A 17,332-nucleotide genomic window follows, 5' to 3' on the forward strand; every position below is an offset into this window, starting at 1 on the left:
ATGACAAACATCCTCTGTCGACCTGCTCGGTATGCAAACAGGTCGACATGTTGGTCAAGGTCAGCAGGGATGGCTGACTTGATGAAGGGAAGGATAAGTCTCTCAAAACTTTTGGTGATGATGGGGGTGAGAGCAGCTGGCCGATAGTCGGGGGGAAAAAGTCCTAAGGAATCCCATTGGTGGAAAAGTTTAGAAAATCACCTCTATATGACCATATAATACCAAAAAACACTGTTTTTAACACACAGGGGAAAGGGGTTCAAAATTTTACTTTCAGATATCACTATAAAAATTCACAAGTTGATTACACACACAAAGACAAGAAAAAAAGTCAATTACAAGTTCTTTGAGTTATTCTGTTTACACATGCATATCACACATTATCTGATTTGATATGCGCTAATAAGGAAAGGAATAAATGCCAGAACAGATATTTAAACAGTGAATTAAAGTTACTTCATATATAGTAACCTTTTAAAATATATTAAAGGAATTACTTTATATATAGTAACATTTTAAAAGGTTAAAGAAAGAAAGAAGGAAAAATAAATAAATAAATAAACACCTTTTGTAGAGTTTCCAACCTGTTGAATTAAAAACACCTTTAGGCCAAAAACATCTCATATTCTTGTTGGAGGGTAGACTTCTGTTTGGTGTGTGTGTGTGTGTGTGTGTGTGTGTGTGTGTGTGTGTGTGTGTGTGTGTGTGTGTGTGCGTGTGTGCGTGCGTGCGTGCGTGTGTGTGATCCACTGGTTTGAGGTGGGCGGGGTTACTTCCGGAAACCCCGCGGTGCAGCTAAACGAGCGGTTCCCATAGCAACAAGACCTGAAAACACTTCCGGGTGCGCCGTTGTTCATTTTCCTGCCTGTCCGGAGCCGAGCGGCGAACATCTGCCGGGGTTAAAGTTTGTTTTACCATGAAGCAGTAGACGGAAGGAGAGCCAGGAGGCAGGAAACCGACAGGGGAGACGGAGAGGAGGCGGCTGCTTCAGGTAAAACAACTTTAAAACAACTTTTAGCCTCGGTTTTCTCCGTTTGGCCCAGAAACGACTCTGCTTTTACAGCCGCCACCGCCTCCTCCTATAAACTGAAACACTACTTTACAGAGTTAACTCACCTCTTTTACAAGCAGAAGTTTGAGTTTTACCTGTTTTCCCGATATTTTAATACCTCTCCCACCGTTTGAGACATGCTACATGTAGTTTAGTGTATGTTAATGTACGCAAAACCGGTTTTTCACACTTTTTTTTCTCCCCAAAACAGAACTAACTTACCACCTTTCCCCCCATGCAGAAGTGCAGGTCACCTTCCTGTTTAACTTTTAGGAACTACATTATTATAAACATGGCAGACAGCACTGTGAGGCTGATTTACAGGTGAATGAAGGCTGTCCTCATAGAGAGAAAAGTTTTATTTTTTAATTTTAGAGGTCGTTTTCCTCACACACTGCAAAAAGTCAAAATCTTACCAAGATTATTTGTCTTATTTCAAGTAAAAATGTCTTATTTCTAGTCAAAATATCTCATTACACTTAAAATAAGACATGATCACCTCAGAAATAACTTGTCTTTAGACAATTTATGGAACAAGCAAATTTTTACTTGTTCACTTGTGTCACAAGTAAAAATTTGCTTGTTCCATTGGCAGAATTTGTTTCTTGTTTCAAGCAAATTTTCACTTGAAACAAGTGAAAATTGTCTAAAGACAAGTTATTTCTGAGGTGATCATGTCTTATTTTAAGTGTAATGAGATATTCTGACTAGAAATAAGACATTTTTACTTGAAATAAGACAAATAATCTTGGTAAGATTTTGAGTTTTTGCAGTGCAGGAAGTCAGAGTTGACCTGTGTTTTCATTTTCCTCCACACGTTTCCTCCAGCTTTCAGAAAACATGCAGCACTTCTGGCTGTAATTATAGATTAAAGTGACTTTATCAGACAAATGAGTCCTGTGGTCGTATTTTTATCAGAGGCGGAAGTCGCGAAATGACATTTATTCACGTTACTGTGACTGAGAGGCTTTTTTGTGTACTTGTACTTTTTTTTAAAGACAGTATTTTGACTTTTACTTCAGGCCATTTCTTTACAAAAAAGAAATAAATAAATACAAAAAATCAGATCCATTACAGAGAACAGATGATCAATGACAGACTTTGGAACCTTTCACAATAAAAGCTCAGTCAAATACCAGCAGAGGAACAGTGCTTCTACTTCTACTGCAGTCAGATATGGGTCAAACTATTCTTGGGCGGGCAGACAAGGATAACGTATGTGTGTGTGTGTGTGTGTGTGTGTGTGTATGTGTGCGTGTCTCTACTTCTACTAGAGGAGTTTCTGGTTTTTATGATACTTTATGGAGATTATGCACTAACAGGGTGTCAATCATTCACCCACAATAAAACCATATTCATATGACAGTAGAGGTGATAGGTGAGCGGCAGCTGCCATGCAACAGGTCGTATTACGTGCAGCAGGAAGGCAGACGGTGGAGTGGAGTTTGATCGCAGCAGATAAGAGGAACAGAGCTGTCCTCAGTGATGACAGTTTGCCTCAGTGAGCTGATGAGGGTCAGTGTTGTTTAAACTTTATTCACCGTCAATGTGATGGGAACTCCCAGCTCTACAGGGAAGTAACCATCCACTGATCTGGGTCATTATATGAGTCAAATGATCCAAGTTAATCAATACTAAGTGAGAATATGGATCCATTATCGTCACCTTACAGGTATGCCTTTGTTTCGAAATTCCCTTGGCAGGCCTCCCTAAACGTTCAATAACAGCAGCCAAGAAAAACACAATAATGGTATCTCCTCCACTCTCTGGAGAAAAACAAATCCAATCACACGTTATTCATAAAAGCAGCTTTCGTGCAAAAATTGCAATACAAGATGCTTAAAAATACAATGAAAATACAGCAGTATGATGAAGATTCAACCATGCATGAGGAATGATAAATAACAAGAAAATTCAGAGGGAAAAAATCTGAATTTCTGAGATTAAAGTTGTAAATTTAAGAGAAAAGAACCAAGAACCCAGAACCAGACTCAGCAACGTGAAGTGATGTGGTTCCTTTACCAAAAAAAAGTAAAAGAAAAAAAATTTCCCCAGTTTATTATAATAAATACTGTGTCTTTAAAACTCGAATGAATTGAATTTTAAAGATACAGTATTTATTGCTATTTGTTGCAATTTATTGAAGGTGTTTGTATTGTTTTTTACCTCCAGGAAATTTAGGTGTCTAGTATTTTAAGATGTATGTTTTCTTGTCTTTCTGTACTTTTTTCTCTCTTTTAATGCTGACTAAGGAGCAATGCTCAAAGATTTCCTATGCACTCATGCAAATGGCAAATAAAGTACCTTGAACCTCTTAACTCTCAGAGATTTTTCTCCCTACAATGAAAAAAAAAAAAAAATCATTAGTGAACTGAGCCAAAGCAAATGAGAAAAACTATAAAGCTGCTGTGTGTACAGCTGAGGGCTCTCTGCTGTGAGGACTGTTTAGACTCAACTCATAAAAACTGGAATAAACATTAAATTTATTAGCAGGTCAGGCCAGCGATGAGAACCTTTTAGACCCAACCTTCAAGTGTCATGCTTTTGTTAGCTGAGTCTAAAAGCATTTTGACAGAATGCACCTTTAATGGGAGGCGGTCATGGTGGTGTCACACACACACACACACACACACACACACAGTGACAGAAGGACTTTGACATATGTTCCTGGAGTAGTGTTTGATGCTGTGTGTGAGTGTCAGAGTGTTTTGATTCGTCTGTTTGGTCACATGATGCACCTGCACACGCACACACACACACACACACACACGCACACACACACACACACACACACACACACACACACACACACTGTCCTGAGGGTTTATCCTGCAGCTCCTGCAGCTCCTGCAGCGCTGCACTCCGGCCACCAGGTGGTGCACTCTGACAACAACAGCAGCACATCAACGTTGAAACCTCAGTTTTCTCTGCAGGCTTGTCAGGTTCTGTAGAAACAGTCAGACTTCACTCTGGGCTCATTAATGTTTTATCCCAATTTAAATAATTTGGGAAATAAATCCATTTATTTCGTTTATAGTGTGTTTCCCTGTGAAAGCCTAGAAATGACACTGGGGACTGAATGGGGGTTGGATTGAACGCTGCTGTCTGTTGTGTCTGCAGAGGAGGAAGAGAAGGAAGAGGAGGAGGAGGAGGAGGAAGATGGAGGGGGCGGAGCAGCAGAGAGAGGAGGGCGGAGCCTGCGAGCCCAGTGTCATGTCTGAGGTCACAGAGGAGGAAGTGGAGGCCGAGGTGAGACGACGTCAGCACTCCTCCAGCAACAGAGGGACCGATCCAAAACTTTCCTTTCCTTTCATTTTCTGTCCTTTCCTTTCCATTCTGTTCCGTGTTTCCTTTCCTTTCCTTTCCTTTCCTTTCATTTTCTGTCCTTTCCTTTCCATTCTGTTCCGTGTTTCCTTTCCTTTCCTTTCCTTTCCTTTCTGTTCCGTGTTTCCTTTCCTTTCATTTCCTTTCCTTTTCTGTCCTTTCCTTTCCTTTCCATTCCTTTCTTTTCTGTCCTTTCGTTTCCTTTCCTTTCTGTTCCGTGTTTCCTTTCCTTTCCTTTCCTTTCTGTTCCTTGTTTCCTTTCCTTTCCTCTTCTTTCCCTTCCTCTTCCCTCGTTTCCTTGTTTCCTCTCCTTTCTTTCCTCTCCATTCTTTGATTCCTTTCCTCCTCTTTCCTTTTCTCGTTTCCTTTCCTTTCCTCTTTTCCTTTCGTCTTCTTTCCTTTTCCTCATTCCTTTACTGATGAGATCAGAGTCGGGGTGGTGGGTGGAGGGTTCGGGGCGGAGGGTGGAGGGTTGGGGTGGTGGGTGGAGGGTTGGGGGCGGTGGGTCGGTGTCGTTTCATTCACACTCTGAGGCACGGCCGCTCAGATTTCCATGAAGCTCTGAAGAACAGCGAGCTGCTGTCTGCTGATTGTTGTAATGACACTGATCGCTCTGAGGGGGGCGCTGTAACGTGTTCACCTCTCTGACCGTGAGAGGCTGCTGCCCTGTGTTCCAGTACCCATACTATCATACTATTTAGTATGCCAAAAAAGGAATGAGTATGTCCCAATACATAGTATGTCAGATGCAGTATGCCAAGAGTACCAGGATGTTCTACTACATTTGGTACACACTGCATACTACACTGCACACTTTGTAAGGGCAGCTGCAGTACATACTAGAAGTAAAAAGTACAAGTATGAGATTTGGAACGCAGCCCTGGTTGGTTTTTTGATGAAGCTCAAAGAGCAGCTCAGCACTCAGACCTCTGCTGCGCTGCCCTCTAGTGGTTGAAACCCTCAGGCATTTTGTGAATTAGAGGTGGAGGACGTGTTTATCTCCTGAGTCAGTACAGTCAGGTACTCGGGTGCTGATTCGATATTACAATTTATTACGATTTTTGTTTTTGGAATTCTCCTCGAGTCTCCCCCCGTCAGAGATGAACCACGTCTGTTCAGTCACACTGAGATGTTTGGAGACAACCAGATCTGTATTACCCCTTTTCCACCAAACCGGTTCCAGGGCTGGTTCAGAGCCAGTGCTTGACTTAGCACCAGTTTTTTGGTTTTCCACCGCGTCATTGGTGGGCGGGCTTACAGACTCAAACTGGAGCAGCGAACGCTATAAACGTAAAGCTAAACATAGTCACCGTTCGTTACGACCACGAATACGACGGGTAGCCGGCAATAATTGCATTTTTCGCCTCTGGACCGCAATGTAGGCTTGCAAACACACGAGCAGTATTTGCATCGCTACGGTGGGTCGTCCATGTTTGTTGTTGTGATTCCGAGCGAGTGTCTCGCACACCCACGTGATCAGGTTTTACGATGACGTCATGACGTGGCTCTGACTTGGCTCTGCTTGGCTGTTGGCCGGTGGAAAAGCAAACCGGTTCTTTGTTGGCACCAGTTAAGCACCGGCTCTAGCACCAGCTCCGAACTAGCACCAGGTGTTTTTTGGTGGAAAAGGGGCAACAAAGACACTGTGTGTGTGTGTGTGTGTGTGTGTGTGTGTGTGTGTGTGTGTGTGTGTAGCATTAGCATCACCAAGCCATTAGTTCCCTCTGTGTAAGAACCTGTTGCGTGTTGTGAATGGAGGCCGTCGGCTGATTGATGAAGTGTCTTATCAGTAAATTATAAACTCATCTGAGGGACGGCTGCTTGATTCATGGGCTCTCAGTTGATGTTTCACACACACACACACACACACACGTTACGCAAGCAGCCGGGTAAAAAGATGGGAACCGGCTGCAGGAGCTAGCTAGCGCCTGGCACAATGTTATCAGCCGTTACTGCAGCACCGCGGCATGCTGGGTAAACAGCAGCTGGACAATGGAGGTGAATGGATGGGAACAAAAGCTGCGTGCGATAAGGAGGCCGGCGTTGCGTCCGGCTGTCAGGCCAGGTGACGGGTGGGGCTGCGGCCATGATGTCATCAGCGGGTGACTCACCTGTGCGTGCGGTTAGCGGGCCAACGCCGACCCCGCCCGCCGCCTGGAACGCTGACTCAGCAGCTGCAGGGCAGTCGGAACCCATAGAAACAGAACAGGCCTGGTCTATAGAGGCTACAGCGTTCCATTCTGGTCTACGGTGGCTGCAGTTTTGCATTCTGCATTCTGGTCTACGGCGGCTGCGGCGTTGCATTCTGGTCTACGGCAGCTGCGGCGTTGCATTCTGGTCTACGGCGGCTGCGGTGTTGCATTCTGGTCTACGGCGGGTGCGGCGTTGCATTCTGGTTCATGGAGGCTGCAGCGTCGCATTCTGGTCTACGGCGGCTGCGGCGTTGCGTTCTGGTCTCTGGCGGCTGCGGCGTTGCATTCTGGTCTCTGGCGGCTGCGGCGTTGCATTCTGGCCTACGGCGGCTGCGGCGTTGCATTCTGGTCTACGGCGGCTGCGGCGTTGCATTCTGGTCTATAGAGGCTGCGGCGTTGCATTCTGGTCTATAGAGGCTGCAGTGTTATCAAACCAAATGTGATTTTGGGTGGAATTCTCCTTTAAGAACAGGACGAAGACAGTTGTCAAGTTAAAGGAGTCGCTGCTCTAACCTTTCAAAAGGTTAGAGGTGTGTGTGTGTGTGTGTGTGTGTGTGTGTGTGTGTGTGTGTGTGTGTGTGGCTCTGCCTGCGTCACCACATGCCTCGCTGTCTCCTCAATGCAACACAACAACTTTGATCTGAATTCCTCCAAACCGCTGACCCCTCCACCTCCACAGGTGTGTGTGTGTGTGTGTGTGTGTGTGTGTGTGTGAGAAACAGTACTGAACCCCACCTCTTCCCTGGTCATCTATGTTTTTTTTTTTTTTTTTTTCTTGTCCAGGAAGTGATGTTCAGGGAATGTTGTGGTGATTTTTAGGAAGTGGCAGGAGCTCACACACACACACACACACACACACACGCTTTAAAAACAACCAGTGTGAGGTTGCCTGTGTGTAATCGGTCTTAACTGGAGATGACAGTACACAGTGTGTGTGTGTGTGTGTGTGTGTGTGTGTGTGTGTGTGTGCGTCCCCTCGTCGTTACATCTCATCTGTGTCAGGTGACCATTTCCTGTCTTGAGTGTTCCAGTGACCTCTGACCTCCTGGCCAGCGACAGGAGCCAATCGCAGCGCAGACCTATCATCTCCATGACAACCTGGCGACCTCTTGATCCGGGAGGGGAGGGGGGGTGGGGGGACGATGGGCAGGGGGACCCTGGGCTCTGATTGGCCCGTGCAAGCCCTGGTTCCCACGGTGATGGGGGGGAAATGGGGCGGGGCTTGCTCCACTGTAAACAAATGGCAGCGCCTCATTGGATACAACCTGAAAACATCACATGACCCGGGAGTCACTCACACACACACACACACACACAGAGTCATTAATTGGGTCGCTGATTGACAGATTAATCACCTATGATCTGTTTTTTTTTTGTTTGTTTTTTTTTTATTTATGTTACTTTATTTTTCTCTAATTTATCATTGTTATCGTCATTATTTGTATTTATTTATTTATTTTTTTAATTAATTATTTATTTTTTATTTTTTTATTTTTTTCCTAAACTTGTGTCACAGGTATTTTTTTTCTAATTTAATTTTACATGTCTGAGCTGGCGTGTTGTTATTGTTGTTACTGTTATGTCTTTTTTTTCCATTAAATATAAAATAATAAATTTAAAAAAAATCACCTATAATCTGGATAATCAATTATTTGGTCATTAATCCAATAAAAACACCGAGCCTCACCAAGAGACTGAGACTGTCTTCCTGCTTTTATCTTCATTAAATCCATATTTGGGTTTTTTTTTTTTTGGGTTCCTGTCTCACAGTCAGAACACAAAGAACACAGAGAGACGTCTGTTTTCCCACAGAACCCAAAACCAGTCACATCTGGTGCTTCCACGCCACAAAACACCAGTTAACCAGTTAACACCACCACATCCCAGCTGCTGTGTCCTGGTTTCACTGGGTTAAATGAACCCAGGTGTCATTAACAGGATACACCTGAACATCTGAGTGGCTGTGTGTGATTTTTTTTTTTCCCAGCAGCCCCTCAGGATCTAAAGGTTCTCCCGCTGTGGTTCCTCCTCACAGGACGCGGTCAGGAACTGGAACCACGCGCACGGCGATGATGTCACTTCCCCTCCGGCCGAGGCGGCGGCGGCGGCGGCGGAGATCAGCCCGGAGACGGAGCAGAGTGAAGGTACAGCGGGGAAAAAAAATCACAATCACTGTTATTTAGGTCAATATTGAGATTACTGTTATTTAATGAGATTATACACTGACTTTGCAAACATCACGCATTTATTAAAAATCTGATAATCCCACTTATTCCATGGTCATTTACCAACAACATAAAGGAGAGAGGAGGAAACAGTTTATAAAATCTGTTGGTGTGTTACCTCAGCCGTTACTGTTTTAATGTTGTCACACTGCAAAAACTCAAAATCTTACCAAGAATATTTGTCTTATTTCAAGTCAAAAATGTCTTATTTCTAGTCAAAATATCTCATTACACTTAAAATAAAACATGATCACCTCAGAAATAACTTGTTTTTAGACAAATTTCACTTGTTTCAAGTGAATTTCACTTGTCCCACTGGCAAGTTTTGTCTAAAAACAAGTTACTTCTGAGGTGATCTTGTCTTATTTTAAGTGTAATGAGATGTTTTGACTTGAAATAAGACAAATATTCTTAGTAAGATTTTGAGTTTTTGCAGTGTATGGTTACAAGTTGGGTAGCGGATCAATTTAGCTCGGTGATTAATCTGAAAATGAACTCTGTATTCGATACACGGTTTTAACACACACCTGCCAGCCAATCAGAGAAGAGTATCCACCCGGCCCTGTGGCGTGAATGTAAATGTGCCGCAGCCGCTTTAAAGGAACGGGGTGCGTTGGATTTACAACCAATGCAAAAAAAAATGGCTGAATTTTAAAACTGAGAATTAGGGTTAGGGTTATGTTATAATGTTATAAAAGCAGCTGAACTTGAATAAATCAAACGACTCATCGACACAGAACGTGTACGCCCACACAGTCAGTCTGTCAGCAGCGTTAGTTTGAGAAAAATCTGGATTAAAACTGTAAATTGTTAAAAGTTTGGAAAAGAAAGGAGATTTTATTTTTGGCCGGCAGCAATAGGCATTTACAAAAAAAATGCGCAGCAGCTGATTGGATAAACCATCTGTCCGTCATCAGCGGAGGACTCATCCAGTCAGTGGAGAATCTGCGTAAAATCTCGTGTGTTGTTTCTTTTTTTTTTTTCCGATTCACCGCGGCATCTCGTGTTGTCATCGCCTAAGCCACGCCCACGCAGTTCCTCCAAGGACGCTGATTGGTCGAGCCGTTTTCGTGGCTTCCAGTCTGAACGATGTGTGAATGAATGGATGAATGAATGAATGAATGATGTCAAGATCCAGAAGAGTTGCTAAATGCTTTAAAGGAGAAAAATGTGAGCGACAAATGAAAGAAATGAATGAATAAATGAATGAATGAATGAATAATCAAAACATTAAGAGGGAAAAACATCCAAACACACAGAGGAGCTGAAACGAGAATAAAAACTGACTTCAGAGCAAGAGGACAGTTCATAATCATATCTTCAGTTCAGAAAACAATCGGCGGTGGGACTGTGTGAACTTGATGTTGTCATGGTAACGCACCGTCGATCTGTGACCCCTCCCCCCTCCAGAGCCAGCAGCAGCGGCACCTCAGGAAGCACAGAGCGGGACGGTGGTCGTCCCCGGCAACAACAGGATGGCGGCCAGCGAGCGGCTGCAGAGAGTCCGCAAGTGGAGCATCACAAAGTACAAGGTGAGATGTGACAGGTGATCGGGGATAATCAATACCTGTCTGTCTGATCACTGATCATGTGTCTCTCTCTCCCTGCAGAGCACCAGGCAGGCTCTGTCTGAGAGGCTGGGCCGCGGCTCGCGCACGGTGGACCTGGAGCTGGAGCCGCGCCTGGAGCTGCTGAGGGACGACCGGCAGCGCTACGATCACATGACTCGGCTCGCCCAGACGCTGGCCAATCAGCTCGCCCAGCTGACCGTCACCCAGAAGAACCTGGGGGACGTGTTCGCCGAGCTGAGCCTCAAGACGCCGCCGCTGCACGTCAGTTTCAGCACCACTGACACTACTAATACTGTTTATTGTTTATTGTTTATTAGGATTCCCATTAGCTTTTGTCAAGACAAATGCTAGTCTTCCTGGGGTCTGACACAAAAAATAAAAACATTACATGCACATTCATTTAACGATTATGCAATCACCAGTCTTCTAAATAATTAAATAAAAATAGGAAAAAATATCCTACAAGTAAATGAAGGTAGAATCAATTTGGAATAAACCAAAATCATGTACAATACTATTAATACTATTCATACTGGTAATACTGTTACTGTTAATACTGTTAATACTAGTGGTGTTAAAGGGTTCATAGATAGAGAGAGAGATAGATAGATTTACATTATTGATCCCAAACTGGGAAATTCTTATGTTACAGCAGCAGTGGAAACATAAAATAAAATAAAATAAAATAGAATAAATGCAAAAAGATATACAATAAAGACTAAAGAGTAAAAAGAGTAAAAAATATAAACATCTAACAATATGAAATGTACAGATGGTAAATATGAAATGGTAAATATGAAATATACAGATCATATATGAAATATGCAGATGGTTGCAATAGTTAAAAAACAGAATGAATGTATGCTAAACTAAGATATAAATAAATAAATGAACTAGAAAAGTGTAGTTTCTGGGGAAACTGCGTGGGCAAGCTGGAAGAGTAACTGCGGCGCGCGGTTTCCGAGCAGAAAATAAAATGTATCATGAGAAAGGTAACGCTTTGGGCTTTCAAACGGTGTCCAAATTATTTTCCAACTCCCAAAAATGCCCACCCTGGAGCGAGTTGAAAAAGTGTGTGTTTCTGCTTCTCTCCCCAGATTCTGGGTTCCAGATATAATGGGAGTCTATGGGGGAGAGAGCTGGCACTCCTGCCTCGTTAAGGGTCACAGTGTAAAAACTTTAAGCTACTTTGCTTTTGTTTTTACATTTTTCAAAGCACAACTAGTTTTCCTACTACTTTACCTGGATTTATGCATGTGGAGTGAAAATTGTGGCCGGGGGAGCGAGTAAAAGACCAAAGTTTGACACGATTTTTCAGGGCTGCTGCACTCTAGCCGTGATGTCACTCACTCTAGCTCACTCCATTAGTGTGTATTGCGCCTGGAATTCCGACTTCAAACTGGAATTGCGGAAAAACGGAAAGTCTGATCGGTTTGAAAATCGACACACCGCTTCTTCTCCACAAGACGGACGTTTTTCGTATTTGGTGCGTGGACGCAGGTCCAAAGCTCTGCGCTCTGGAGCCTCGGGAAGTTTCGGCCATTCATTTCCTATGGACGAAATTTTCCTTAAAATTGGAATTTCAAGAATTCTGTGAGTCGGATTCCTTATAAAAGTAATAGCACACTTCTCCCAATGGGGCCGCACATTTTCCCAATTCATTGTGTGGGCCTAAAACCAAAGCTGTAGGAGGAGTTACGCGCCGAAAAAACTGGGTAAAGAAAGAAATCAAAAAGACGAATAACGTGAGTGTGCAGGCAGACACCTTGCCCACTTATAAAGAGTGAATAAAGAGTGAAGGTGCTGAGTGGTGGAGGACCAGCGTTCAAACTAAACAGCAGACAGTTGTGAGTCTCTGTCAGACAGATGTGAAGTGTTATATAGTGTGTGTGTGTCTGTATGTTGTATCACAGGTGTTCTGCTGTTTGCCTCAGCCTGTTTGCTCAGCATATTCACATCACAGACTGTGACTTAATTAAACCAACAGTCTGCTTAAATAATCCTCTAAGGGCGAACAGGTGAACACAGGTTCTGATGTTTTCGGGGGCTAAAAACACTCCAGTGTCCAGGGTCTCTCTCTGGATTCACCATCCGTTTATTCACAGTGACGAATAAACATGCTCACCTTGGCACAGGTGTAACATACCTGTCCATATTCAGTCCAAACGATCATGTTTCCATTCAGCAGCTCAAACACGAGAGCGAAAACTCCTCGGCTGCCCGCAGAGACGCTGGGAAAAAAAATCAACAGGACCAAGTGGAAATGGCTGCTCCTCATGGGAAATAAAAATGGGACTAAGAGGTTCACTGGATTTTTTTTTTTTTTTTTTTTTTTACATGAATAGATTATTAAATCCAACACAAATTACAAGCCAGTGTGCGAGCAGGCTCTGGGGTGGGCGGGGTCTATTTCCATATTCACAGATCCACGCATACTTAATGAGCTGTAGACCTGCAGTTCAGCTGTTTAAGACACAAAGGGATGTTTTTCATGGAAAAAACTTCTAAAGGAAATGATGCTGAACTCTCTCTCTCTCTCCCTCTCTCTCTGTCTCTCTCTGTTTCTCTCTCTCCCTCTCTCTGTCTCTCTGTCTCTCTCTCCCTCTCTCTGTCTCTGTCTCCCTCTCTCTCTGTCTCTCTCTCTCTCTCTCAGGTGGAGTTTGGTGTGAACGCCGACTCTCTGAGGTTTGTGGCGAAGAGCGGAGAGACTCTGACGGCGGCGGTGAACGAGTTCACGGCCGACGTCAACACTCTGGTGAACAAAACCATCGAGGACGTCATGATCAACGCCAAGCAGTACGAGGCCGCCAGGTGGGACTTCTTTGTTTTTTTTTTTTTTTCATTTTATGTTATTTTATGTTATTTTATGTTATTTATATGTTCTAGTATTTATAGTATTGCTGTTGTCACAAGTAATATATTTTTCCTAATATTTTTTCTTGTTCTTTTTTTATTTTTATTTTAATCTTATATATATATTTTTTTTTTTCTTCATTAACTTTGAATTACAAATTAATTTTTATTTATTTAGTTAGTTTTTGTCATGACATACAAAGAGATCACTAAAGGCTGTTCTTGCTATTATCACTCAAAAAACTAAATAAAAAAAAAAATATATATATTTTTCCATGTATGTATTTCATACATGGAACTACAACTTAAAGCTCTTCACCTGAGAGGAGAAAGGATACAAAGCTGCAAAATAGACAAACAAGTAAAGATAAAAAAAAAATAAATTAATTTAAAAAAAAAATGTTTATTTATTTTTATTTATTTAACCTTTATTTAACCAGGAAATTCCTTGAGATTAAAATCTCTTTTTCGAGGGAGACCTGGCCAAGAAGAGCACACCATTACAGAGTTGCAAAAATTCCAAAATAAAACACGTTAAGAACAGACAAAGGACAACAGACACATAAAACAAAATCCAGCTTAGGAATGGCAAATGCACTCTTCAGTAACACAGTTTTTTTTTTTATCAGAGCTTTGACCAAATCATTAAGCTGTAATGTGTTCTGAAGATTGTTCCATGACCACGGCGCAAAATAAGAGAAAGCTGCTCTACCAAGTTCTGTGCAAATCCTGGGAACCTGGTAGAGCCGCCTTCTACTGGAACGAAAGTTATAACTGCTGTTTGTAAGTGATAATAGATTACATAAATATGAAGGGAGTTTACCCAGCATGGCTTTGTACATAAAGATATACCAGTGCTGCCTTCTCCTCAGGCTTAGTGAAGGCCAGGAAACCAGATCATAAAGTACACAGTGATGGGTATGAGACAATGAGTTGGATATAAAACGTAGAGCACTGTGATACACAGAGTCTAGGCAGCGAAGTGTAGAAGCGGGAGCATGCATGTTAGTAATGTCCCCATAATCTAGAAGAAGTAGTTTAAGGAAAAGTGCTTTTATGCTGAAATCGATTGTGATGCTTTAACACATTTTAGACAGAAACTCCCCGCAAATGTCTTGCGTTATATTGTAAAATTGATCCAGTTCAAATCATGTTAAATTTTAATTACAGAGCTCTGGTTGGCCCAGTTTATAAATTTACTGAGAAATGGGCCTGATATTTGCCTTTTTTTTCCCAAATAGATCAGATATCAGAATCAGTGTTCAGAACAGTGTTCTCTTCGCTTGTTTATTCAGACGTTTCATTAAAAAAAGATTTCATCTACTGACAGGCTTCTTGTAAAGTTTTTTGTGTAGTAATTTGAGATTTAAAGATATTGAATATTGACACCAAAAAAAAAAAAAAAAAAAAAATCTGAATCAGTATCAGTCTCAGAAAGTCTACATCAGTCGAGCTCTTGTGTGTTTTAATGAGTTTGGTTCCGGTTGATTCTGCGTAGACGTGGAGACAACGCACACGCAAAGCATGATGGGGCGCTGTACAGAGAAGGCTGGTTAACGCCGCCGCCTCATTTCTCCCTCGCTGAACTTTACCTGTGACTTGTGGAAAGCCTCCAGCTGTCAGGTGAACTAACCGGCTCCGCCCCCCCGCAGGATCGAGTACGACGCGTTCCGCTGTGACCTGGAGGAGCTGAACCTCGGGCCGCGGGACACCGGCACGCTGCCCAAGCTGGAGCAGGCCCAGCGCGACTTCCAGGACCAGAGGGACAAGTACCAGAGGACCAGAGACGACCTGTCCGTCAAACTCAAGCTGCTGCAGGAGAACAAGGTGAGGCGGGGGGTCTCATCAACTATAACGGGGCTGCAGATATTGATTATCGTCAGTGTTGATTAGCTTCTCAGTCCGACGGATTGATGGACATCCGTTTTTTTTGCGAATGTATAATCTCAGAATTTTCAACTTTTCTCATAAATTTGTGTTTTTTTTCTCATAAATTTATGACTTTAATCTCAGAGAATATTCAAGTTTTTTCTCATAAATTTACGACTTTAATCTCAGAGAATATCCAAGTTTTTTTCTCATAAATTTACGACTCTAATCTCAGAGAATATCCAAGTTTTTTCTCATAAATTTACGACTTTAATCTCAGAGAATATTCAAGTTTTTTCTCATAAATTTACGACTTTAATCTCAGAGAATATCCAAGTTTTTTTCTCATAAATTTACGACTCTAATCTCAGAGAATATCCAGTTTTTTTCTCAGAAATTTACGACTTTAATCTCAGAGAATATCCAAGTTTTTTCTCATAAATTTATGACTTTAATCTCAGAGAAAATCCAAGTTCTTTCTCATAAATTTATGACTTTAATCTCAGAGAATATCCAAGTTTTTTCTCATAAATTTACGACTTTAATCTCAGAGAATATCCAAGTTTTTTCTCATAAATTTACGACTTTAATCTCAGAGAATATTCAAGTTTTTTCTCATAAATTTACGACTTTAATCTCAGAGAATATCCAAGTTTTTTTCTCATAAATTTACGACTCTAATCTCAGAGAATATCCAGTTTTTTTCTCAGAAATTTACGACTTTAATCTCAGAGAATATCCAAGTTTTTTTCTCATAAATTTATGACTTTAATCTCAGAGAAAATCCAAGTTCTTTCTCATAAATTTATGACTTTAATCTCAGAGAATATCCAAGTTTTTTCTCATAAATTTACGACTTTAATCTCAGAGAATATCCAATTTTTTTTTCATAAATTTTCCAATTTCATCTCAGAGAATATCCAAGATTTTTCTCACAAATTTTCCACTTCAATATCAGAGAATATCCAAGTTTTTTTCTCAGAAATTTCTGACTTTAATCTCAAAATTTCTTTGTTGTTTTCTTAGAATATGGCGTCAACTCTTGTTGAGACTTAATATGAACAGAGAAAAGGAAGATGCTTTTAGCAGCTCAGTGAAGCTGGAATCAGAGAAAAGGTTTTATGTTTCTACTGGATTGATAATTGATCATTCATAATCAACATTATAAGTGATCAATATGGGTTCTCCTCCCAGGTGAAGGTGCTCCATAACCAGCTGTGGCTGCTCCACGGCGCTGTGGCCTCCCACGCCACCTCTTGTCACCAGTTCCTGCAGCAGGGCGTCCAGAAGGTCGCCACCCACGCCGCCCAGCCCGGTGTGGACGCCCCCTCCTGGCTGGAGGACAGCTGACCTGCAGGCGACGCGACACAACAGCCCACGCTGCCGATCACGTCGGGGAAATTGTTTTGGTGGGGTTGGAGGGGATTTTACGAGAATGGAAACGTGTGAAAAAGATGTTTGATTGTTTTCAGGACGTGTTTGAAAAATGATGTGCCTGGAAGTTTGGCTCGCTGATTAGAAAGGAGGGCAGGTAGTTTATTTATGCCAGAGGGAAATTAAACACTGTGGGTCTGGGAGAGGTTTTCTGGGTGCCTGGAGCTCTGACTCAGGTCTGTGAATGTCTGGAAAAGGGAGTTTTCAATTTCCAAATGTTCCAGACTTGCATAAAAGTCTGAAAAAAAAACAAAGTGTAGTCATCTCCAGGTCTTATATATTAATATTATTTGGGGCTTTAAGTTTCTGGGAGATTTTCTCTGCCTGTTGACTGAGCCTGCTCTCGCCCCACACACACAGACACACACACATATATACACTGCACATACACACACAAACCCAGTCCAATCACTTCCTGCTTATGACCTACTTAACATGGACACACACACACACACACACACACACACGGAGGTTGTGCTGCATGTCCTGATGGGGCCTCGGTGTCGCCGTGTTTGGGAGTAAAACCGTCTAATCCTGTGTGAGGGGCGCTAAGCCTCCCTTTGAACTTTTAAAACCCTCGACCACCTAAAAAACACGACTCCTGCCTCGACGCCAAGAGCAGGAGCAGTTTTTGTGTTCGCGCGCGTGTAAACATCACATGTCGATTTCAGAAACCTGGATAAGCCCCGATCCAGATTTTGAGAAACAGAAAGCGGGATGCTGTCTCGTGTTTACATCTTGTCCTGATCTTTCTCGTCAGTCTCTTCTCCCATTGCCGGCAATAAAATGGAGAAGCCAAATCGGCAACGCAAT

At 42.4% G+C, this 17,332-nt stretch overlaps 1 protein-coding gene across 1 annotated transcript; it reads left to right on the forward strand.

Moving 5' to 3' along the window:
• The first annotated feature begins 865 nt into the window (after positions 1-865).
• On the forward strand, positions 866-16,755 carry LOC115376416 (arfaptin-1-like). Its single transcript, XM_030075980.1, has 8 exons — positions 866-991; positions 4,172-4,300; positions 8,603-8,711; positions 10,203-10,324; positions 10,403-10,624; positions 13,017-13,174; positions 14,869-15,043; positions 16,280-16,755. The coding sequence occupies exons 2-8, from the start codon at positions 4,211-4,213 to the stop codon at positions 16,433-16,435; spliced, it is 1,032 nt and encodes a 343-aa protein (XP_029931840.1). The 5' UTR covers positions 866-991; positions 4,172-4,210; the 3' UTR covers positions 16,436-16,755.
• The last annotated feature ends 577 nt before the right edge of the window (positions 16,756-17,332 follow it).

This window comes from Myripristis murdjan, chromosome 18 (genome assembly GCF_902150065.1).
Source record: "Myripristis murdjan chromosome 18, fMyrMur1.1, whole genome shotgun sequence".
Taxonomy (NCBI): Eukaryota; Metazoa; Chordata; class Actinopteri; order Holocentriformes; family Holocentridae; genus Myripristis; species Myripristis murdjan.

Coding starts and splice junctions, on each gene's coding strand:
- LOC115376416 (XM_030075980.1), top strand. CDS start 4,211: ATGGAGGGGGCGGAGCAGCAGAGAGAGGAGGGCGGAGCCTGCGAGCCC. Junction 8,712..10,202: donor GGAGACGGAGCAGAGTGAAG/GTACAGCGGGGA, acceptor TCCCCCCTCCAG/AGCCAGCAGCAGCGGCACCT. Junction 15,044..16,279: donor AGCTGCTGCAGGAGAACAAG/GTGAGGCGGGGG, acceptor TTCTCCTCCCAG/GTGAAGGTGCTCCATAACCA.